Genomic DNA, 27091 nt, shown 5'->3' on the forward strand with positions numbered 1-27091 from the left:
AAATGTCATTTTATTTCTGACTTGACAAGCGAATCATTTGTAAAAATTGAATAGATAAAGGTGTTATTAGAACTGATTTGTGTGAGAATTACTTGCCAAGCAAACTAAAGATGGTTGATAAGCCATATTGATCTTTCACATAAATTGTGTATCAAATGTTTTAAACTAGCTTTATTGTTGTTTTTCCTTGATTACATAGCTCATCTCATCAACAACCACTACCAAATCAGACAACATACCTATGCTGATCCAAATTCTTTGGGCCCATTTAAAATAAATATTTCTGATTTAGTTAATAGACATGAAAATGGCAAAAAATGTACCTTATTAATTAAACATGATTTACCATAGCTGTACTTTTTGTTTGCTGTTGTTGATTTTTTACAGAATCTTATACAATGTTCTTGATTTGTGTTTCAGTTTAAGAATTGTAAAAGAACATTCGTGAACTGGAAAACGAGCTCAAAGTGCTTTAAATGCAGAAAAGTGGAACTCCATAAAGGATATTATAAATGATACAGACAAGGTATGTGAACAAAAAAAATATATTAATGTTGTCTTCAAGGTTAAGGTGCCCTATCATAAATATTTAAAATCCTTATTTTTATTCCTTGTGTATATTCGATTAAAATCAAACAAAAAATATGTTTTGGTAGTTTTGCAAAAGTAAACGCTATACTTTATGTCACATAAGAAAATTTAATTTAAAAGGGCAATAATATGTAATTATAGTGTAGTTGACAAATTGGTTTGTATCACCCCTCTGTAGAGTGTTAACCCGCTCCAACATATAATATAAATTGATGTTAATAATTGTAGATGCTGTTATATACATCATTTCCACCAGATGTCTTTCAAGTGTTGGTGAACATGGTCAACAGGATGTCATCCTTCAATTACTATTCTGGCTGGACAGTGTCATGTTTTACGGTTGAGGACCAACTCCTCATGACATTGATGAAGCTGCGGCTTAATTGTAAGGACTTGGATATGGCAGTTCGGTTCAATACTAGCAGGGGCTACGTTTGAAATATCATTAATACCTTCATCTGTGTGTTACATGAAATTTTATTTGAAGGAGTTCTAGAGAGTGTTGGAATACCAAGTCAACTTAAATGTAAAAGGTCTATGCTTTGAGGATTTTAGTTCTGCAAGGATAGTAATTGATGCAACAGAAATAATACAAGAAGTTCCATCTGATATGAACTGTCAAGCTCTTTCCTACAGTAATTATAAAAGCAGACATATTGTCAAAGCGGTTACTTGTGTGGCACCAAATGCATCTTTAGTATATTGTTCAGATCTTTATCGTGGCTCTACATCAGATTCATCTATTGTAGAACACTGTAAAGTTTTAGACCAGCTACAGCCAGGTGATTTAATTTTTGCAGATAAAGGTTTTAATATTTTTGATAAACTTCCATCTGGTGTCTCGTTAAACATCCCACCTTTTCTTTCTGGTAAAGGTCATTTTACAAAGAAGGAGGCTGAACTTAGCTTTAAGATAGGAAGGAGCAGAATCCATGTAGAAAGTGCCAATGAAAGAATAAAAACTATGATATTTTAAATCATATGCCGTCACAATATAGGCATTTGTCAAACAAAATATTTCAACTATGGTGTTGTCTTGTGAACCTTCAAGTACCACTGCTGAAGGAAATTGCTGATAAATATGAAATGACATAGTAAGAATTAATAAAATTGTAAAACTGTATTCATATTCATTTGTTATTATTATCTCATACCATGTTATCTGTTAACATCGACATATGTATAGCAATTTTTGTATAGCAAAAATCTTTCTTGCAAAGTTTCAAAAGGTCAATATGTAATAAAACATTCGAGCATATCAAAGCACGACACAACTAACAGTGATAGACACCCTGAATATGGTGCCAGTAGTCATTGGTCACTTTTTACATCAACCTTTCATGAGATGATGGCTCTGAAACAAAAAATATATCTATGAATTGCTCTGTAAAATCGAATACCATAAGCAGCATTTTACTGGGTGGAAGTGTTCAAGTTGCAAATTCAATTTCTAATAAAACTGTTGTAGTTGTGGTGTTCAATAAAGACCTAAAATTGATTTTAATGATTGGAAAAGAAACCAGGTTTTCAATTTGAAAAAAATAGTCTGTTAAAGGGAGACAGTTCAAAATGTGCATTGTTACCCCCATGTGTAAGATTCAATCTATTTTTACTCGTGGCGACCTTGAGTTCCATTTGAAACAAGAAATTTTTTTTTTTAAGTTATACGGCGTTGATTGTGGTTGGAGTTGGTGAAAGGTAAAGAGTTCAATGAATGAGATCAAAGATAGCGTATGTCTTTTTCTTTGCAGTTCTTAGCTGCATCACACGCAGTACGGGATGTTACGCGGAGTTTTCGTGCTTATTTTACATTATTACATATTGCTGGTCATAAACCTATAGATACATTACAGAAAACCAAAAGGAGAATGAAAGTGAAATTAAAACATATTATGAGTCAACCGGCCACACGCGAAGTATACGTACATACTTTTAATATTTATACTTGCGTTCTTCGAGCAAACCTATTTTAGTGGTTTGTCGGGCATTGCTATTTGATTCGATTATTAACAGTATCGAGAATCATCGCGCTCATGCTTAATACATTAGTCAATATGGTGGAATAATTCTTGTTAAGGGGTGTTGCTGCAGTTTTGCTGATTTTTTTCCATCTAATCGATTTTGTCCAAAAAAATTATTTAAGATATATATACAAATACTATATGAAAAATGAAATAAACACATAGGGTTACCGGCCTTGTTTTGATTTTATTCACCATTATATAACATGTACTTTTTCAATAAAACTGAAAAATCTCTAATTGCGTAAAAATAATTAATAACCTATGAAATTGGCAACATGTAGATATTACATAAGCTAAGATACATCATATACCATTTAATTAAACCACACACTACCAATAAAATGGAGTACACAGGTTAAATGTTAAGAAAATTATTTTTTATAATTTTTATGTCATCCCAAAAAACGTCATGTTTTACTATTGTAACCACATTAATGGAATTTAAAATTGCTCTGTCTAAAAGAATTCTGCGAAACTGATCTACGTATTGTCATCATAAAACACAAATAAAAAAGGGGGTCACCGCACTTTTAACAGATATTTTTTTGTTTTAACAATCCCTACCGTCTGCGTCAAATTTCATAAAATACAGCATTTAGGCAAAACCCAAGTAACGGTAAATAGATTGTTAGAAATATGCATAAACATTAGACATTCTTTACAATCTTAACTGGGATCACAACAGCTTACCAAAAGACATTAATAAAAAGCAATATTTAATCACAAACATAAGACCATACAGTATCAAACTCGACCTAAATGATTAATAATTTACATGTACTTGTGCACAGATTTTTAGCCATGTTTGGAAGTTTGAAATACATACATACATATCCGGTTAGGGCCGCAAGCTGGATCAGCTTCTAATAGCCCCCTCATGTTCGTTAACCCAGGTAGTCTCCGGTATAACTGAGTACATTTTATCTCCCATGTATTTATCCAATCTGTTTTTAAAGGTATTAAGGGATGGCGCTGTAACAACGAATTCCGGTAGATTATTCCACGGATCTATCACTCTCTGAGAGAAGAAGTATTTTCTGGTGTCCTTTCTACAAGATTTCTTCTTGAGTTTTAAACAGTGACCCCTTGTCGTAGTATTGTTCATTTAAAAAAATCTGTCAAATTCAATGTCTTCTTTTTTATTCAAGAGTTTAAAAACTTCGATCATGTCTCCACGGAAACGACGATATGACAAAGATGGTATTTTCAATATTTTAAGTCTTTCAATGTATGGTAAGTGTCTAACATAGTATACTAATTTAGTCGCACGTTTTTGTACTCGTTCTACAATTTCTATATCTTTCTTGAATCGTGGGTACCAAATTATATTACCATATTCCAAGTGAGGTCTGATTAACGACTTGTATAATTTCCTTAGTTGTTTTGTAGTAATGTGAAGAAAAGTCCTTCTAATTAGTCCTATCTTGCTGTTCGCTTTATTTATACACTGGTTCATATGTTCTCTAAATTTTAAATCAGGACTGAATATAATCCCTAAATCCCTTTCTTGTATTTTACTTGAAATTTCCTTTCTTTCAGATCCTTGTCCAAGCAGGTATGTCTTGTTTGGGTTATTTTTTCCAAAATGCATTACTTCACATTTTTCAGTGTTAAATTTCAAAAGCCAAGTGTCACTCCATTTACATAATTTGTCATTGTCTCTTTGAATTTGGTCCGTATCTTGTTGTAATTTTGCAAGGTTGAATAGTTTTGTATCGTCTGCGAAAAGTCTAATGGTACTTTCAATTAAGTCCTCAATGTCATTTATGTAAACCAGGAAAAGCGTGGGCCCTAAAACACTTCCTTGTGGTATGCCACTGGTAATATTGCACCATTCAGATTCACTTTTATTTACAATAACTTGTTGTTTCCTGTTTGTAAGAAAAGCTTTTACCCAGTTCAAAATTTTGCCATTTATACCATAAGACTCTAATTTCTTCATCAATCGGGTGTGCGGTACTGTATCAAATGCCTTGCTAAAATCATAATAAATACAATCAAAGCTATTACCCTCGTCTATCCAATTAGTCCATTTTTCCATTACGTCTAAAAGTTGTAGAGCACACGAACGTAAAGAACGGAAACCAAATTGAGAATTTGAAAACATGTTATTTGAGTTCATGTAAGAGTCTATACAGTCTCTAACACGTTTTTCCATCATTACATGCTTTAAATTGATAAATGTAAACAACAGGACTAAAGAGCTCCAGTTTAAAACAAGAATGAAATTAAAGAAGAAAAAAACTTTTAAAAGTATGTAAATACATAAATAATAATAAGTAACTTCATAAGTCTTAATAAGCTTTATTTATACATATAAACATTGGTTCGCACATGATAAACAATCACAAGAAACTGTTCAGAAGATCTTCCTTTGCCAGGAACAGCACATTGGCGAGCGCTGCCTTCACTGCTGCCTCATTCTTTGAGATTGATGATTTGCTGGCAGCCGTCATATCCTTCCGAAGCTGCATCGCCTCAGCAGCAGTCTGGTGTTCTGAAAAGAATAAATAAATAATACCACGAGACTTTGTTTTTATTATTTCCATACTGTATAATCAAATTTCAATACAAACAATACAGCTGGGAAGCAATGTGAATATGCACTTTAAACTAAACAATTTGCTACCACACACAAACATACCCTTTGTTTTTACATGTTTAGCTAAGGACTCCTTTTTCATAACGTTACAACCATATTAAGTGCATTTTTGAACTGGCTTTTAACACAGTAGTCACAAAATATTAATTTGTTTTCGCATCATATGAAATGAAAGGGAATTCTGACTTCCAGCTATCATTGAATTTTCGCTTTGCTTCAGAATTATCATGTTTTTGCAATTTTGAAGAATTTTTATTGCTTTCATTTGTTTCAATTTCTAAAGCACGCTTTCGAGGATTAAAGAAGTCATGAAAAGCCATGATTGCTTGTGAATATGTTATCATATATGTGTCTTTATATACGAAAGCCATCAACATAAACTGTGAAAAATATTAACAATCTTTAACTAATGTGTAAATAACAATACACTTACCATGGTATTGATTAAAGAGTAGCTGCCTTATATATCGTTATAATCATTGATCTTTGTGCCAGTTTGTCCTAAGTGTTACATAATTGAGTGTTCTTTATCATAAAAGAACCGTTAATCCGATAATAACCCCATAAAACTTGACAATAGAAGTAAAAACACCGACTGTAACACTTTCACGCTTCCGTGATTTCAGTGCACTCTACACTGTAGGTCGCTTACATCGTCGTAAATCAATATTTACAACTGACAAACGCTGGCCGCTTATGCTCGGTCGCGTGCTTTTCGACTCGCAGTACATGTTCGGATAGGATTTTACCGATTTTTTTTAATTCGCCACTTTAAAAAAATTGGAGCCACTTTAAAAAAATTAGCGACATTTGGCGCCAATGGCGATCGACAGCGGAACCCCTGATATACTAGTACACATACAGGAATATGGAAGTAATTACTAAATATGAGAACACAGCCTTTAATTACAAACGCTATTGCGCTGGCAATCCTCTGAAAATAAAAGGTGCACGCACAAACCGTATTGATTTCAAGAGTTGAGTGTACAACTGTTCTATCTATCAAGCCTTCTAATTAGAGATAAAATTGTTTCATGCTGAACACGCAGTAAAACAGTGTTACAGAGACGCGGACATCTTTCAAATGTTTTGGTGGTATGCTAAAATAAGCAGATTGAATAAATGAAGTGTATTCATTTGTTTCTAGCCGCAGTCAGGTCAGATAAGGTCAAAAGTGACGTTAAACAGCTTTGCCGAAAAAAAGTGTGATAAAGGGAGACCAACTCAAATTGTGCATTGTTACTGATAAAAGTTACCCCCTTGTTTTAAAATCAATCTGTTTTTAGTCGTGGCGACCTTGACCTTGGAGATATTGAGTTTACAAAAGGAGAAACACATATGTATTTAACCCGGAAACAATATGTTTAACACAGATCGGCATGACTGGATTTTTGGCAACGAATAGCCTCCATAGTACTGGTGTAACGATGCTTTTGAAGAGGATGGATATAAAAGCATCAATTTATGTTCATCTACATCACCACAATTGTGTATGTGGATACGAAAACAAATTTGGGTACGAAAATTTTGGGTACGAAAATAATGATGCCAAAAACAAATTTGGTTACGAAAAATATTTGGGTACGAAAAACATTTGGGTACGAACAAAAATTGGGTAAGAACAAAAATTGGGTACGAAAAATTTGGGGCAAGAAAAAAAAATTGGGGGTACGGGGAAGTAGTACCCGTAACGTGGGGGAATTGACCCATTCAGCGAAACTGGGAGGCGGGTTACATTCTCTATCAAATCTAAAAATAACTACATTTGGGGTTTTCCCAGCGTGACAGCGTTTGAAGTGCCACCTGGCAGTTTTGTGTCTGGTTCCTGTCCCGAACCTCTCGATAAATTTGAAAGAGGACGGGAACCAAGCTGCCTTAACCTTTATTAATGATAATCAGCGCGGAATGCATATTGAGAAAGTTTAGCTAACTCAATCGGACTGGCTCGGTCTTTTACATAGGTCGCCATTGTGAAGAATTAGTTCATGGTATGATCACTTAGACTATCTGCTTCGCTGAAGCAGCATCGTCAAAAAGATCCGTCAAACAAAATTTAGATTCACATCGTACATGCATGATATACATGCTTGCGAATTCGACTGTACAGACATTTTCGATTTCAGAATTTAATATATGGCTTATTTCGAATTTTTCTACACATGTTCTTCTAAAGTTTTATTTTAATTTATATTGAAATATGTGTAAAATAAGTTTTTCGATACGTGGTCGATGAAGTTGTGGAAGAGCTCACGTTCGTATTGCGAGTGTTGTTCAACGATTTCTCTGCGGTGGTAGATATAGTGTGCTCCCCCAGCTTTGAATCTAGTCTGCTCTTCCTTCAGTAGTTCGTCGGCCTTATTTTTTAATCAAATGATGCGAAGCATGACTATGCTGGAATGACTGATAAGGCTGATGGTGCAGTTATTTTCGTACAACTTACGGTTGCCGATTGTTGGTAGGGGGTGACCAGAGGCTTGGTCCAATCCTCGGGCCTCGGCTTCTCCTCCCAGATCTTTTAGCATAATGCCGTCAATGCATCAGTCGCTGTCTCTCCTTCGTGCTTTTTCAGCTTGGAAGGGATATTGTCCACTTCAGGAGATTTTTCTGCCTTCAGAATACGCACTGCCTCCTCCACCTCTGCCTTAAGTATGGACGGGCTTTCGTGGTCCGCTTCTGGTCCAAGATATATTGAAGCGGGTATTTATAGAGCTCACTGCAGTACTCAGTCCACCGTTACATCATGGCGGCACTCTCGGAAACGATAATTCGGTCAGCGTCTGCTATAACACTGGCCTTAGGTTGGTTGGTTTGTGTATTTGTTTGCTCCAACTTTAACATTTGCCATAACTTTTGCAATATTGAAGATAGCAACTTCATATTTGGCATGCACGTGTATCTCATGGAGTTGCACATTTTGAGTGGTAAAATTCAAGGTCAAGGTCATCCTTCAAGGTCCAAGGTCAAATATATGGGTAAAAATCGTTCATTTAATGTTCACTATTGCAATGTTGAAGTTAGCAACTTGATGTTTTACATGCATGTGTATCCCATGGAGCTGCACATTTTGTGTGGTGAAAGGTCAAGGTCATCCTTCAAGGTCAAAGGTAAAATATATGGGGACATAGTGTTTCATAAACACATCGCTTGTCTTTTATAAAATAGGTCCACGATCTCGGTCGTAACCAATGGCTTGTTCCTTTTCACGCTCTCCAAACAACTTATTTTGCCTACAACAGCAACACGTCCTTCATCTTGTTGGTGTATATATCTAATATGTTCCGGTCTGCAAACTTGCCACCTATCTTGGCTTGAAATGCCTCTTAATCTCTGTATCTTTCAGTTTCTGCAAGTCAAATCTGATGCGGGATTTCTTGTTCTTTAACACAGCTTGATGGTGGTGAGCACTAAATCATGGTCATTTACAGTGTCTAGACCAGGTAACGTTATTTTGTTCGCCTTGTTGATGACGGACTTGAAGCGCTAAGATGCTAGTATGACATTGAAGTGATTTTATACTCACCCGATCGGAGCATGCCAGGTCGCTGTTCTTGACGGTTTGTGAAGGTGCAGCGTGTTGGCCCGTTATCTTCAAGAACTCAAGACGTTTCAACATTCTGTCGTTGTTTACTCCTCAGCCAAATCTACCAACTGTCCCTAACCAGTCTTGTTGGTCGCCTGTTCCAACCGTAGTGTTTGAGTCGCCTAAGACTATGGTGCGCTCTAATTCTTAATAGAACTGTTTGATCGCATCGTCTTCGTAGTATGATATCGGTGCTTGGATCTTGATGACGATGTTGTTGTGGGGTTTTGCTGAGATATGGATGGAAATGAGCCAGCTGGAAACTAGGGTGCAACTTATGAGCTGTTGACTGCCTCCTTTCTGACGAAAAACGCAACTCCGTAATCATGTATTGCATCTCTGCAGAACCATATCATATGTAACAAATTGCAGTTTATTGTTGTAGTTAAATAAAGTTTATATATTTTGTTATATAAACTTTATTTAACAATGTAAGTGTAGGTAGACCTTCCCACGAGTTGGGCAAGGTTATCAGGTTAATCCTGATGAGTAGTGTTCTGTACACATAGTACAACTATATTTTTCATGATTACTTACTCTGCTATTTAATATACTTATCTGAGTCGCAATTCACGAGTTAAAAACGATCATTTACAGTTTCTTATTTATTGCAACCTTCTTTGATGTGAATAGCAAAAGAACCCGAGCACAAAACAAACCTATCACATTTAGTTGGTTTCGGTGTCTCTTATTGTTTTCGGTTCTTCTAAACTTTAGATATTCTACACTTGAGATATAATTTTTTAATTAACAAATAATGCATACATAAAAAATTTAATATAACAATATTCAAAATATTTTAGACATCGTTAATCAGATATATCTAAATAAAATGTTGTTTTTGGTATTTATAACGTTGTTTTCTCGAAAACAATGTATTCGGTATTTAGTCACACCGGGCATGCGTACATACCTCGTTACGAATATACACAAAGATGTCTGCCGTCAGTACTTCCAGGCCGAAAAAATCGGATGTAAATATAATTTAAGTTCAGTCCACATGATTTATTTGGATTTAAAATTATTAAAATGTATCTTTAAAAGAATGCGTTCGAAAATTATTTAATTAAAACACGATATGTTTTCCTATCTTTTATTAACAGCCTCTGAATAAGAAGATTCCTGAGAATCCAAAATACAAGCATGTCAGAGCAACAGTTGACACAGGTATGTTCATGAAAATCACTCCATTATTTGTATATAAGCACACAGATATACATAACAAATTTGAATGTGCATCTTTCTAAAAATGTAAAATAAACATTTTTATACAATTTGAAAAAAATGCCACCATTTTAAAAGAACATATTCACCAAGATTATTAATCAACTTGATGATATAACATGTGAACATTTTTTTCTCCTTCAACAAATCTATAACAAGAGGACACTGGGACGATTGAACTTTACCGGTATGCAACACTTAACATCAAACAGCGTACCCTAACCCTTAACACCTAACTCATAACAACTAACGCAACACCTTATAATCCTTTTATCATATATATTTCTTTAGTATCGGGGGCTACCGCCCCCAAACCCCCGCTCTGTCGATGGTGGTAAACAACTGCGTACCGGTAAAGTTCAATCTAGCCAGGACACTGTTTTAAACTTGTAAAGCCTAGATGTTAGACAAATTTTAGGCTGAAAAGTTTCTGTAAAAGAATCATATCAGAATGGAATAATTTACCTTATGAAGTAGTTTCTGCGAAGTCTTTAAATATTTTCAAAAACAGACTACAAACTGTGGGATAATGATGCTTAGTACATGTTCTAACCTGTGTTTTATCTCAATGAAGATATTTGACGTACCAAATAACACTAGATTTTGTTTGTGAAAAGTGTATTTAAAAAACCTGTTAGTACTAAAGAAGTCCAGTCATCATTTGATAACGAAGAAGTAGGCTAAAAAGGATCTTGATCCTTACTTACCAGTCTAACAACAATTCTATGGTACTCTCTATGGTAATTGAATCTTTTAAATGAAAACTGCATAGGTTTTGGTGACAGGGATCATAGGTCATGTGGTTTACTTTCTGACATGAGTGTGTGGAAGGCGTTTGCTGCTGCAAAACTTCAAATGTCAATTCAGCGACTTAAATATAGATTTTGAATTCCACATTGAAGGCAAATCCTGAAAAATAGTTTATTTTGTTAAATATGTTAAGAGTATCTTAGTAAACAGCTGTCTCATCTTAATTTACTGTGGTCTTAAATAAATTTGAAAATATAGTATAGCACGTTCTCGTTTTCTTCCAAGACAGTTTGGCGAATGCTAGTCCACTTTAGCAAAATATCCTGGAAAAAAAACACAAGGGTCAGGTTTATTAGGAATTCTAGAGTTCCCACTATTACTCCATGCATGGACTGTGACAGTGAAACAAAATAAATAATTTCCTATAAGTCAGTTTTTTTGTTGTTCTAGCAGAATGATGACTGGCAAATGTTTGGACATTCTGATCTTTCGAAACCATAAGTACATTTTAGGGATTTGTTTTTTTATTAAAAAATTATTTTGATGGAGTCGGAAAGACTTCCTTTATATAGACACAAAAACAAGGAGTGGAGTTAGTCTCATTTCCAGGAGTCTTGGACTACCAGACGCCCTTTAGTGTCGAACACTTCCAATGTTTGCACATTTTGAATGCTTAATCTACCAAATGTCACAGCGATCACACTCTATGGCCTTTGCACTTTGCATTCCATTCTAAACTATTGTTACAGATTCCCAATGGATGTTTCACAGGTTCTTTTCTTGGCTCAATATCACCAGAGCTTAGAAATAAATATAAAGTAAATTAGCATTCATGACTTCAGTTCACTAGATGCAACTGCAATTATCTGTTACAATTTGTGTACTATATGTGTTATTTTGTGCTGGGAGCCTGTGTTCACTTTATTATGCTCCCCCAAAAAAAATTGGGGGGAGCATATAGTCGCCACCTTGTCTGTCCGTCCGTCAGTGTGACCGTCCGTGCACTATTTTTGTTCGGGCTATTTCTCAGCAACTAATGACCGGAATTCAATGAAACTTTATAGGAAGCTTCACTACCAAGAGGAGATGAGCATATTATCAGCGGGTTCTGATCTGATGATTTTTCACAGACTTATGGTCCATTGAAATTTTCCATAAACTGTACATATAGTGCAATTCTTGTCCGGGCTATTTCTCAGCAACTAATGACCGGAATTCAATGAAACTTTATGGGAAGCTTCACTACCAAGAAGAGATGTGCATATTATCAGCGGGTTCTGGTCGGATGATTTCTCACAGAGTTATGGCCCTTTGAAATTTTCCATTAACTGTACATATAGTGCAATTCTTGTCCGGGCTATTTCTCAGCAACTAATGACCGGAATTCAATGAAACTTTATGGGAAGCTTCACTACCAAGAGGAGATGTGCATGTAATCATTGGGTTCTGGTCGGATGATTTTTTACAGAGTTATGGCCCTTTGAAATTTTAAATTAATAAAATCTTGTCCCCCCAACTACTGTGCCCTCAAGACATTTCCTTTTATCTGAATATATAGTGCAATATTGTGACCAAAAAAAACCTTTGGGGAGCATCACCCGTCTCTTGAAGGTTTCTTGTTAAGTGAGTCATGCTGAGTTCAAGCAAAAATGTTGTATTTGTTATTAACTGTATATCTATACCAAACAGGTAAATCTATAAACAAAATGAAACTAGTTAATTGTGATTTATTTTTCATATCATATGTCAATATAAATCAATTATTACATATACATGTATTTGAAATATTATCTAGTTACTATAATTCTGTAAAACATGAATTGTTTTATTTTTGGTCATTTTAATAAGTTGCCTGCCTTATAAATCAATTACTAGTGTTTATAATTGGTGTAATTTTAGCCAAACAATTTGCTCAATTCGAAAAACGTTTGCCATGAAGGTTTGTCAAAGTATCAGCAAATAAACTCATGATAAGACAAAATGTACAACTGAAATACATGTATATGCATACCATGCAGAAATTAAGTGCGACTGCTATCTAATCAATCCACATTATTAGAGGCGGGGTATGACTAAAAAGAAGTTAAAACTGACTGTGCTACATAACAAAAGAGGTAATAGCATTGAGCCCACAAAAATAATAAGCTAATCTCACTGAAACCAATTAAAGCTATAGAATATGGAACATCCATGTAGAATAGTGCCCATTATTGTATGCGTTTCACCATTTTAGTTTGGTTCTTTTTGGTTTCAATCTATTTTAGAAATTTTAGGTTGATTTTTTTTTACAATTGGATTATGCGAATGTGTCAGTTAAAGAAATCAAGTCTTCATAATAATACCTGTTTGAGATATATTTGCTACATGTAAGCTATAAATGATACTATGTACAATTTCAGTATTCTAAAACTTTTTGCTCAACTAAATATACTAGTATAACCTGTAATGAACATAAATTGTATTCCAGGAGCCAGTATTACAAAGTACATGGAAAAGATTGAAGACATAAGAAGCAGTGAGTATTATTCAATTGATTAATCTTGAATATGATATTGATTTAAAAACACTGGAAAATCCATTAACAATTTATTTACATTTAACTGGATTACTAAAATTATGTCTCTCTTGGAAATAAGGAAACATACATCAACAATGCAATATTTAGGAAATAGTACCAGTTTTATTTCCAAGGGAAATAAATCTTCTAGTTAATCAGCATGTCTTGATATACGATTTTCCTTTCAAAATCTCCTATTTGTAATGTGAGATAGCAAGATTGTCTCCCTTTCTTAAAAAATTTCTCCAATCTGTTTGAGTGAGAAAAACTGAAAGTCGGCATGTCTCATAATTGGGATGATATGTGTTGACTATCCTTTTGTAGTTCTATTAGTTTATTGGCAAAATGTCATCATACACAGGCGTAATTCAAAATGAATATTTACCCAATAGCAGTTGTTTCAAAATAACAATACTTCTGTTTAACAAACTGTGGAATTGCAAAAAAAGGCAAATCATCTACAATAAAATGAAAAGTGTTAGCCACACCTGTTAATATTCGCAACTCATGAGTAGAAACAGAATTAAATAATGTGCAGACATTGTGAAAATGGTCATGTTTGACAAATATATGTTGATAAGATTGTTGGTTTATTACCTGTAGGTATTTGACCTGTAAGACCTGTAATAAGCTGAAAATAAAAACAAATTATTTCAGTTTTGACAATGTAATGCATTAATATTGTGTATATTTGAATGAATGAGAGTTAATTGTCCATCATCTTATTTTAATAATCCCCGCTGAAAAAAAATTCGGAGGGGATATACTATTCTAACACGGCATGTGACTTGTTTTCTAAACCCGCTCTAAAAGAAATGTAATAATTGTAGTATGTATATAAATGTAATGAAACAACAACTTGTATATTTGGTGATAAGTGGCATAACCACGCCTACAAAGAATGTTATTTGTTAGGAAACGTAATTCAGAAAACATTTATAGCAAGTCAGCTTTTCAGTAGCATCAATAAACGTGACGTCATTAAATTTCTACGATTGTTGTTTTCAATGAAAGTGACGACATCTGCAAAATATTTATGAATGAAAACGACGTCATATGTTCGTACAATTCAATGACGTCACTAAATAGTGAACTTTGTACTAAGAAGGGTGGAGTATTGAAAAATATAGTTCACGTCCTAAAGGTTTAGCTTGAACCAAATCAATTAGAATCGTGTTAGAATCAAAATAATATTTTCTATGATGGTTTGTTGTCGAATAACCCACAGTAAGTTGTATAGATGCGTGTTATCAAATCACTCGTGCTTCGCACTCTTGATTTAATTCCTATGCATCTATACTCCTTACTGTGGGTTATTCGACAACAAACCATCATAGAAAAATATTATTTCTTAAATGGTCTCCGTCAGTCTGTCCTTCCGTCCGAACATTTGTCCAGAGCATAACTCCAAATCTATTCAATGGATTTACTTTAAACTTATATATAAACAGATGGCAAATAGGAGAAGTGCAGTGACCAAGAACCATAACTCTAGCTACCTTAGTTTTTGAATTATCTCCCCTTTTATATAATTTCACAGTTAATTTTTGTCCAGAGCATAACTCTAAATCTACTAAAGGGATTTGCTTGAAACTTAAAATATAAACAGATGGCAAGTGGGAAAAGTGCAGTGACTAAGAATCATAACTCTATCTACCTTAGTTTTTTTAATTATCTCCCTTTATTTAATTTCAAATTAAATTTTTGTCCGGAGCATAACTCTAAATCTTTTGAAGGGATTTTCTTGAAACTTGAAATATAAACAAATGGTAAGTAGGAGAAGTGCAGTGACTAAGAACCATAACTAATTCTTCCTTAATTTTGGAATTATCTCCCTTTATTTAATTTCAAAGTAAATTTTTGTCCGGAGCATAACTCTCAATCTACTTAAGGGATTTACTTGAAACTAGAAATATAAACAGATGGAAATTAGGAGAAGTGCAGTGAACATGAACCATAACTCTTTTGGACGTAGTTTCTGAATTATCTCCCTTTATTTATTTTTTATTTTATTTTTATTTACATTTATTTATTTATAATTTTTAATTATATTTGATTTAATTTCATAGTAAATATTTTAGCTTTTCAATTTTTAATATTTCCCTTTATATAATTTTACAATAATATTTTAATTTGTAAATCTGTAAAATGAATAGATGAGTTTAAGGAAAAATACAGTTATCAAAAACAGTAACTGTTTATAGTCTTCTTTTTTAATTACCTCCCCTTCTTTCATTTCCATATATTTAATTCTCTACAGCATCATTCCAACACTATATAACTAATTGATCCTTGAAATATAAATAGATGACACAGGTGCCATGTTTTACAAATATTACTCTACTCTCTAAAACAAATGTTGTTATACAAGCAAACACATATCGGCAGGGATTTGGCACTACTGTGTCAAGCTCTTGGTGTACTATAATCATTAAGTTGAATTAATTATAAAATAGAATATAGAGTGTGTGTTTTATTAGATCGTTAAAATATATGTTATGTTAATTTATGTGCTTGTGTTTTTCTTTCATTCCCTCATTGCTTCCTCATAGTTATCATTTTTGCATTTTTGATGTGTTTTTGCTATGAAAAATGCAAATAGTTTTGTATTTCAGCTATGCACAAAAACGTTCATTTCTGTCTAAGTTATTGGTGTGAGATTGCATTTAATGTGATTTAAATAACCTGTTCAAAAAACATTTATATGAATGGAGAGAATTAAACTTGAATGTAGTTATTTCTTATTTAAATATTTCAATAGATGACATGTGCAATAGCTGTTGATATATCGATTATTAGGCCCAATATTTTAAGCTGTGTTAGTTGTGAGTCATTACCTCACAAACAATTTTGTACAATGAAAAAACGAACATATGAAGCAATTTGACCTGTAAATTGACTTTTTGAAAGACTTAACAAATACATTTCATCACTTAAAGATCTTTCTCTACTATTAAACCAACAGCTATGTCAATATAATGGTCTAAAAAAGGTTCACTTGAAAATGAATGAGTATTAATATTTATCCAACTTCAATTGATCTTAACCTAAGCAATTTTGAAGTTCATATTGATTTGTAATGAGTTTAATGCCCACTGGTGATAATCTGGATTACAACCTGCTAGAGTGTAGATCTTTCTATATACTGTACACTGATGTGTTTTGTTAGCTGATTAATTTTGTCATGGAGTTAACGATTGGCCATTATGCATGCATTCTATGACATAATTGTGGGAAACATGTAGAGCAATCATTTGTTTTTACTGTAAATTAACTCGTTTTGTTGTTTTTCTATGATATTTACATATATATAATTTTTTTAACTGTCATGCATCTTAGCAACAATAAGGCCCCTCATGCTGTTTAAAGCGAAATTATACTATTTATAATATGTGTTAAATTGTGATATATTTATAAAATATGTTACAATAACACAAAATATGCAAGAAAAATTATACATTTAATACGAATTTCATGAAATGCGCCCGAGCGGATTGTGACGAACATATTTTCCAACAATAACTGAAGCATTCGTCTTTTTATTAGGACCAGAGTTAGTTTTCGTGTGTCGTATGAATATATATATCGTTGCAGGAATTTAAAATGAACCATTAAACTAAGTTTAGATTCACATCGTACATGCATGATATACATGCTGGCGGATTCGACTGTACAGCTGTTTTCGATGTAAGAATTAAATATCTGGCTTATTTCGCATTTTTCGATACATGTTCTTCTGAACTTTTATTTTATTTTATATTGAAATATATATATATAATAATTTTTTTACACATTTTTATGCCCCAGGTAGGGTGGCATATAGCAGTTTAACTGTCCGTCAGTCAGTATGTCAGTCAATCCGTCCGTCCGAAAACAACACTTTGACGTTGGCCAAAACTTTTGCAATATTGAAGATAGCAACTTGATATTTGGCATGCATGTGTATCTCATGAAGCTGCACATTTTGAGTGGTGGAAGTTCAAGGTCAAAATCATCCTTCAAGGTCAAAGGCCAAAAAAATTATTATTTCAAAGCGGCCCAGTAGGGGGCATTGTGTTTCTGACGAACACATCACTTGTATATCAATGCATTAATATTTTACAAAATCGTATAATCTCGCTTTAAATATTTTAACAAAAATACATGCAATTATAAAAGCAACATAAAAACTCAAAATCAACGAATACTTTGCAAAATATTTTGTGAAATAAAATTGACCCATAAAAAATCATTATTCCTTATAGCAATTGCCAAAATTGCAACACTAGATGTGGTATGGTAACATAGATTTAACGAGATACAAAATGCTCATTTTTATTTTTTGTGCAACAATATATTCCATGTTAATTTCCCGCCACGATATCTGAATATTTTCAAGGGAACGCCAGACTGGTTTCAGGCAAGGTGGAAAGAACGACGAATTCATGAGAACTATGTGGCGCTTCCGAAGCTGCCATAAGTTAATCTCCCGTTTGCTGGTAAAAGTTCGGATATCGTGGTTGGAAATTCACATGGAATATATTGTGACACAAAAAGATAAAAACAAGCATTTTGTATTGTGTTTAATCTATGAAATTTAATCTACCAGACCACATCTAGCGTTGACATTTTGGCTATTGATTTTTTTATGTGTTTACTTTATTTTTCGTAATATTGTATGAAATATTCGTTGATTTTGAGTAATTATGGGCTTTTAAATATGCTTCAAATTCAATTTATATTCATGTATCAGTAGAAGATATAATGACAACTATCATATTGTAAATTACATTTACATTGTATGCATGGCAATTTAAACTGGGATGAGTATGATCTCATGTAGAACAGAACAGAACGGAACAGAACCGTCCTTTATAAATACGTATTAACAGGTTACAAAACAAGGACATTTTGTAATAACACGTGAGCTTATTTATAAGAGAATTACACAAATATCAAACAAACAGTAGTATGATACGATAAATATCATAGTAGATCATGTGGGAAGGTGATTGTTAATGTGAAGATTCTCCAGTAGAGGGTCAGTAACATAATGGTTATTTAAACAATATCTTGTCTACAAAGAAAGGAAAATTTAGGTTTTGAACCAGGTGTTAAATAATTAATAGTCGAGTACTTATGTGAATACGCTCCAACTACAAAAGTAGGATTAATGATTAACAACAACAACATTAATTAAAATAATTCTTCTAGTTATACTAATAGTAACAACAATAACAACAATTAATAGTTAAGTACTTAATAAAATGTATGTGGATACGCTCTTTTTACAAAAGTAGGATTAATGATTAACAACGTCAATATTTATTAGAAAAATACTTATAATAATAGTAACAGCAACAACATCAAAGATAATAATAATGATAATACTAATGCTATACTAATAAATGAGAACAGAAAATTCATGTGAATTTTACTTCATGTTTCTTCATGTTCCATTTTGACATGCTGGCCTTAATTTTTATCATGCATTGTGTTTTGTACTTTGTTTTGTCAGCTTTATCTTTGCTTGCATATGGGCCTTATCATTGATTATCAATAAAGGATTTTCAGAATGTTGAAATTAATTAAACAGCAAACAATCATATCTGTACGGTATTATTCTTACTGGAATGAAACTGCCCTGCCCTTCTGAATTTGGAATTTTGCCTGCAGATATCAAGACTTGTGTCGAAGACTTAGGCTAAGAAAGCCCAGCTTAGGTTCATGTCTTAATGTCCTAAATGGGTGTGATTTGTACTCCATTCAGCTGATAAAAAGTTGGTTTGAGTGCCCCAGGTTGCTTCATAAATACATGAAGTGATTAAATTTGATGTATCTGGTGGTCAGATTTGTGGGGGAAAATCAGCCTGTAAGAGGCTGTAATGGTGGGTTTAAACTTCCACTCATGTGCATTTAGTGTTATCATTATAAAAAGTTCTTTAATTTCAATCCTCAAATGGCATAAGTCCTGTATTATCCATTGAAAAAATGGATCTTATATGGTATATAACTAGTATTTAATGGTAATCCTTGTGTATAATGACCTGTTCTGGATGAATACATATGTTACCTACATGTGTGTTTTCAAATCATGATTAATAGCCTTTAAGTCGGAGTGTATTTAAATTCAATTCCTTAGAGACTGCCTCAGTTCAATTTAAATTGTGTTATTGAACCAAAATTATATTATTGAACCAAAAGTATATTATTGAACCAAAAGTAAACGTAGAAACTAAGTAAAACCTAACATTGATCTAGTGGTTCAACAAGAAATATATCACTTTCCTGCTTGTGATTTAAAATGAATTAATTACCATTAATGATTGTTACTATGTTGTTTAGGGATTTTACTACTTACGTTCGTTGAGAGCATTGGATTTGTGTTCATTCTGGATTATTGGATTGTCGTCTTTCTTTGCGTAATTTATTTTCTCTTTTGGAGTGGTTATTTGCCATTACCCGCTAACTAAGAGTTTATTGCTGTTCTACAGGCTCTACATTTGATTTACTGATTAAAATCATTCATTTTTTTATCAATTGCTTTTGCATTATCGTTGAGATAAAAACTGTTGTGGGTGAAATCAATGAAAGCACAACTCACCAATTTCAGTGTCAATATACAGGCAACATTAATTTGCGCTGTGATTGAATGTGGATCAAAGAATTAGTTGCCTTAAAAAATAAACTCAAATAAGGAAAAGGAAGACTGTTACAAAAATAATATTGTGATAAAAAAATATTGTTGCCGCATAGTGTCAGCTATGCACTCAACTTTCTAGTAAGATTTTTGTCCCTGAAAGTGGAGATAACTGTGTGAGAATGCCAAAGAAAGGTAACCCAACAGCAAGTGACAGCAATTTCAAGGAGCCAAGGCCAGTTCCAAGGATTAAGTTGTTTAAGGAGGAAAGGCTGAATCTGTTTGATATTCTCAAAGATGCTGATAAGCCTCTTCACAAAGGTAAGATGCGGCAGCAAAATTGCTGGCAACTTAGTGACCATGTTCTAGACTTTAAGACAGAACTTACTACAATATTCAATGACACGGACATTATCTAAACAATTTTACAACAGGATTATTTTTGTGTGCAATTACTTTGACTTTAAAATTTCTATGTTCTTGACTTTCCACATGCTTGACTAGGTTTATTCCTTATTTCGGAATTGTCAAAACTGTTAAAAGATTTTACAACAATTTTACAACAAGTTTTTTTTTATGCTATTACTTAGACTTTGAAATTTCCATGTTCTAGACTGCCCTCATGTTCGACTAGGTTTATTCCTGATTTGGGTATTGTCAAATTTTAACTGTTTAAAGATTGTCTTTTCACGGCTATGCTGATTTATACGATGGTCAAACATCATTGCATGCTGACCATGGTCCAGACATGGTGATCTCTGATATGGCAATGGTCATTTCTGATGGGCAGTTGTCAGGTACTTGCATAAGGATGTGCACTAAATTGGTACTGGTAGCTAGACCAGCTCACCCAGGAAAAGTGTTGGTATGGTAACAGACTGCTTTGATTGCACTGAAATACTGTTGAACAAGAGAAAAAATCTACCAAACAAACAATTCGTAGTCAAATTGCATATTAACTTTTGACAATACGCATCAATAATTAAAAACAGAAAATTGTCTGATCAGATATTATTGTTTATAAAGTGAATGGAAAACGATTGAATTGCTATGGTAACTTCCATTGTTCCAATATAAGTGATTGTGATTTGATATATAACCCATAGTCAAAGACTGGTACATGTAGAATGGTTAGTGATTTGATATATAACCCATAGTCAAAGACTGGTACATGTAGAATGGTTATGCCTCTTGTTGTTTATTGAGTATTCATATTTTATAAGAGTCTCAATCATTTACATGAAAATAAATATTGGCAGTGCTCTGTGAAAAGAGGGTTTAACCCTTTGCATGCTGGGAAATTTGTCGTCTGCTAAAATGTTGTCTGCAAAATTTCTAAAATTAGCATTTTATTCGATTTTTTTTTCAAAGAATACTATCAGAATAGCAAACAGTTTGGATCCTGATGAGACGCCACATTTTGTGGCGTCTCATCTGGATCCAAACTGTTTGCAAAGGCCTTCAAATTCCGGTTCCAGCGCTCAAAGGGTTAATGCATGTGGGTAAAGTGTCGCCCCAGATTAGCCTGTGCAGTCCACTTAGGCTAATCAGGGACGACATTTTGGGCCTGAATTGGATTTTTGCTAAGAAGAGACCTTTAAATGAAAAATATCAAAAAAGCGGAAAATGTCTTCCCAGATTAGCCTGTGTGTACTGCACAGGCTAATCTGGGACGACACTTTTATCACATGCCTTAAACCCCCTTTTCACAGAACACAGCTCATATTATATATTATATTTATTATATATATATTTATCATATGCTTCAAATTTTGAAATTATTGTTGATTCTTTATACTACAACTACTTTATGTTTCATATGTTTCTTAAGATTTCATGTTAAATATTGGTTTCGTATAGCCTATTAAAGTATAAGATTATAAGTTAAAGTGTTTGCCAGTGCATAATTGATTTTAAATCATATCCCACCCATTATTACTGTGCTGTTTTTAATAGGCTTTTCAGATAATTATATTGGTTTTGTGAGGTATGGCAGGTTTCTAACTTCATGAGACCCACCATTTAACTCATTCATGTGTCCGGTGATATAGTTCATGTCTGTTTAATCAACATACAGAGCAAACTTGGCATTGAATGATAAATTATGACTTGTGTAATCATGAACTTAATAATGAATAATTCAGTATACGTCAGCGTTTTGAATAAACATTTGTAAGCATTTTGTCTTCAATATGAATTATCCAGTATACGTTAGCATTTTGAATAAACATGTGAAAGCATTTTGTCGCCAATATTGGCTGAAGCAAAATTAATTCAGTTTCTATACATTTAATTGTTGAGAGGTGGGAACGGCATACAATAAAATTTTATCCTTCATTACACAGTTCTATTTATAAAAAAAGTATCTTTTTCAAGACATGTATGAGATTGTATCCTGCTTTTAAAAATACAACCTTCTTTTCACTATTGTATTGATTTTTTTCAGAGTTTGATCAGAGCTATAAAGTTTAATGTCTACTTTAAATGATTGTTAACACTATTGATAGTGGTTTTGGTTGATACATGTAAGTAAACATAAAACAATAGGCAGCTAACAATGAAGAAACACAATTAATATTATTTAATAATGACATAAATGTACATAAAAGATATTAAAATGCGTATCTTACATTATAAAATGAAATTTTCAAGTGCAGCATGATTTCAGCTGTTGTTTCTGTGGACACAAGAATCACTGTTTAATCATCCAATAACCTACATGTACACTATAGAAATATTTGTCTATGAGCATAATAAAATGTAGGTTTTTGCAAAGCCATTTGTTTGATCACGTTGCAATCAAATTCTTAATCAAAACTCGAAAGTCTTCCTGTAGATAAGAACCAAAATCATTATTCTTTAAGTAATCATTAACAAGCAAACAGAAGTCCCAATCTTGAGCAAAATATAGCAAAACATTTGAGCCTGATCTCTCTGTGTAAATGGGACTTAACCCATTAATGCCCACGCTGGGGATGCTGATACTTTGATAACTGATGGCACTTCGATACCAGATAACAACAAAAGCCACGCACGAGATGCAAGTTCAGCAGTTTTTATGTCCCCCACTATAGTAGTGGGGGACATATTGTTTTTGCCCTGTCTGTTGGTCTGTTGGTTGGTCTGTTGGTTTGCGCCAACTTTAACATTTGCAGTACTTTTGCAATATTGAAGATAGCAACTTGATATTTGGCATGCATATGTATCTCATGGAGCTGCACATTTTGAGTGGTGAAAGGTCAGGGTCATCCTTCAAGGTCAAAGGTCAAATATATGGGTCAAAATTGCTCATTTAATGTACACTTTTGCTATATTAAAATATTCAAGATAGAAACTTGATATTTGGCATGCATGTGTATCTCATGGAGCTGCACATTTTGAGTGGTGAAAGGTCAAGGTCATCCTTCAAGGTCAGAGGTCAAATATATGTGGCCGAAATCGCTCATTTTATGAGTACTTTTGCAATATTGAAGATAGCAACTTGATATTTGGCATGCATGTGTATCTCATGGAGCTGCACATTTTGAGTGTTGAAAGGTCAAGGTCATCATTCAAGGTCAAATATATGGGACAAAATTGCTCATGTAATGTCACTTCTGCAATATTGAAGCTAGCAATTTTATATTTGACATGCATGTGTATCTCATGGAGCTGCACATTCTGAGTGGGAAAGGGTCAAGGTCAAGGTCTTCCTTCAAGGTAAAACGTCATATACGGGGACATAGTGTTTCACAAACACATCTTGTTTTTAAAGATATATCATAAAGATTAGTTTTTTAGACAGTGCGCATGGTCGCGTGTATAAATAATGTATTATTTTCTATTGCAAAGAAAAACATCACGGAAGAATGGTAGATTTTTCCCAAAAAAATAGAAAATTCGGTCAGAAAACAGCATAAACTGGATGAACAGTAAACATTTCAACAAATAAAACTACTTTTAACAAAATAAAACTTCTTAGAAATATTGCAAGAAATTGTTTGATATTCCAGCATGTATAGTAATTACTGTGCTTCAAATACATACATTTTGATAGTATTCAATGAAATATAAACAAAGATAGAGCATGTTTTAATAGGTGGTATTCATGAAGTTGCAGATACTTTGATTCCCCATATAGGGCACTTTGGATAACAGAGACTTTTAACAAATTGGGCACTCTGATAACCGAATTTTATCTACTACCTGAAATGCATTTATGTATATTATGGCTATTCTTACCAAACATTTTGAAGTACAAATCAATTTGCATTGTCTAGCCCGACACATTGGAAATCTATACATAACATAATTACATACATATGTAAAATAAAACCAATGGCGTTGTTCGTTTTCAAAAATCTTATTACTATTAATTTATATAATTAATATTATAAGTGCAAATTTTAAATAAGATTCAAATGCTTATTTCTGAAGTAATATATTTCAAGTGACGACCGAAAATAATTGTCTAAATAATAAACTTGTTTTTAAGTGGTAAATTGAGATTTAGAGAATTGAAAATACATCGGATCATGTGGACCAACACGACTGTGTTCCATTTAACTTATAGCAGGAAGGGAAGCAAGGGGTGTTAAAGCGTCAAATACACCTCATAAAATCCTTTGTCATTGGTGCTCATTAGAATCGCATCATGAAGATGGTACTAATGTGTAGCCACAAAATTTACAAGAGATTGGAAAACTTCCTTTATATTGAGCTTTACACTTCCCTTTCCCTTTGATTATTCCAAAGGGATAAGAACATGTTTCGGTAATATGTTTTTTAATTTACGTCAATACGTACATTTTTATTTATTGCCTGCTTACTATAGCAGTATTCCACAGCGACTTCTGCATTTCTGATTCACTAAATAGAGTGTGTTATATCTGGTAAAAGGTGTCGAGTTATCTGGAATCGAAGTGCCATTGTCTTTGAGATGATAGGTAAAAGAAGTGTCCATGAAAATTTGGCGTCCGACTCTTAAATTATTTGAATTTCCTCAAATACGTTATTCAACTAAAATTTAACATGTTGTAACATAAATGGACATATTGATCTTTTGTTTCGATTAGTTGGCACGTTCTCGATTTATTTCCAAGTATTTTTATTTTGTTGAAATCGGTACTGATCATTCAATTCATGACGATTATCGATGGAATTTTATCTCTTTTTAGCTCACTTGTCACCTGGGGTCAAAAACTAGGTCACTAGGTCAAATAATAGAATGTAGACAATAGAGGTCACAGTTTTCATCTTATCTTTATGAAATTTGGTCAGAATGTTTATCTTGATGAAATCTGGGTTTGGATTGTATTTGGTTAGTCAGGTGAGCGATTCAGGGCCATCATGGCCCTCTTGTTTTATAATCCAGTTTTTTTCACGACTTTCTTGCTCCGCAATACAAAGTACTATATCATTAATCAACCAAATAATGTTACGAGTCTGAAAACCAAATCAACAGAACATAAATGCAAAAAAGCTGAAGAACTCAACTCTCGCGTGTGGCTTTTGTTGTTATCTGGTATTGAAGTGCCATCTGTTATCAAAGTATCCGCATACCCGACGTGATGCCTAGCGTCTAGAAAAAAGGCCTTGGCAAACAGGGTAGACCCAGACGAGAGGCCGCATGATGCGGTGTCTCATCAGGGTCTGCGCTGTTGGCTTAAAAAGAATTTCTGTAAGAAATATTCTTAATATAGAAATAAATATACTAGACATCCCTAATTTTGGAAATAAATTGATCCAATTTAGAAGGATGGGAGGGTCCACTAGGCATAAATGGTTTAAAGTGGCATCTCAGACGGGCGTGTGCAGTCCTCACAGGCTTTTCAGTGAAAACACTTACTGTCTCAACTGGATTTTTGCCCCGAAGACTCTAAGCGCACATGCACTAACTCTTCCAGTGCTGGAACCGAATGTTGAAGGCCTTTGCAAACAGTTTGGATCCAGATGAGACGCCACAGAACATGGCGTCTCATCAGGATCCAAACTGTTTGCTATTCTGATAGTGTTCTTTGAAAAAAATCATCAGTAACTAAGGGTTGGAAATAAAGCCTTTAAAACTTGAATTTCGTAAAAAAAGGTATTTAAGTTAATTCAACTTTCTAAGGGACTACAAATGCGTCAAAATATGTATCTTAGTGGTAAAGTGTTAATGCATCAACATACCAATCATTGTGTATTGGCTGCTAAACAGGCTATTTGTACTCTAGCTTTGCTAAGTGACAACAGAATCTTATCATTTATGTGACCGTTCCTGGAAAAAAAAGCACGAAAAAAAAACAATATATTCAATTCGATAGCCATGACATGTTAGAACAATTAGCATAATTAGCACAATATAAATAAAGCCGATGATAGCAATGGGTATTCTGTTGTGTGTATTTAGTAGGCAATTACCTGCAATTTTTCAGAAGTATTATCAATATAACATAATCTAGATAATCAACTTGTTTAGAAAATTGTTTAGCCATTGTTCAAAAACGCTGAGCAGTATTGGAATTAGTTGTGACTTCAGTGTAAAATGTTTACACTCAATAACTCAGTTTGAAAATCGCATTATTTATGTGGATGTATTTACTTTGTATGTGTTTAATATTATTTACAACTGATTATTTGGAATTTGTGCATGATTAAAAAAAAGTTAAGTCTATTTTAAGCATCAGATCTGAGGCAGTGGATCTGCTGTTTTGCATAGGATAATGGAATAAACAAACAGTTTTTGTTGTGTTTTTAATCTGTCATTGTTTTTAAGTTAAATTGTTTTTGATGTGGTAACACTGATGATTATAGCTTAAAATTTGGGCATAATTGTAGTAAAAGATACAGATCAATAATAATTTTTATACCTTGTGAGACACACCTATGGTTGTCGCAGAGTCTGTCAGTCCGTCCTTCAGTCCTTTTGTCTGTCCTGTTTCTTGTGCAGAGTATAACTCGGATAGTATAAAAAGGAATCAAATTGAACGTCATGTTTTGATTGAGGGCTTTGAGGGGAAGTGTAGGGTACGAGTAAGTAACATAACTTTTACTTCAGGACTCGCAAAGTTATTTCCCTCTGTCAATTTTCTTGTGCGGAGCTAGGTATTTGATGGTATTGAAATTAATATTTGTACATAAATCCTTTCCCACTCAGAAGCAAAGTGAAAATGGCTATGTGCAA

General features: G+C 33.4%; 2 protein-coding genes across 3 annotated transcripts in view; both read left to right on the plus strand.

Moving 5' to 3' along the window:
- Window positions 1–27091, plus strand: part of LOC127881738 (60S ribosomal protein L30-like) — a 332547-nt gene that overhangs the window by 63474 nt on the left and 241982 nt on the right. The window lies entirely within an intron of this gene.
- The window catches only part of LOC127881733 (centrosomal protein of 41 kDa A-like), a 51750-nt gene continuing 34356 nt past the window's right edge, over window positions 9698–27091 (plus strand). Inside the window, exons 1-3 of one of the 2 annotated variants that reach the window (XM_052429816.1) lie at window positions 9698–9771; window positions 9901–9964; window positions 13239–13286. In XM_052429816.1, coding sequence (XP_052285776.1) covers window positions 9733–9771; window positions 9901–9964; window positions 13239–13286 — 151 coding nt within the window. In that variant the 5' untranslated portion in view covers window positions 9698–9732. Of the gene's footprint in view, window positions 9772–9900; window positions 9965–13238; window positions 13287–19561; window positions 20269–27091 lie in introns of those variants that run through there. The other variant, XM_052429817.1, reaches the window with a different exon arrangement.

The sequence above is a fragment of the Dreissena polymorpha genome, chromosome 5, assembly GCF_020536995.1.
Source record: "Dreissena polymorpha isolate Duluth1 chromosome 5, UMN_Dpol_1.0, whole genome shotgun sequence".
Taxonomy (NCBI): domain Eukaryota; kingdom Metazoa; phylum Mollusca; class Bivalvia; order Myida; family Dreissenidae; genus Dreissena; species Dreissena polymorpha.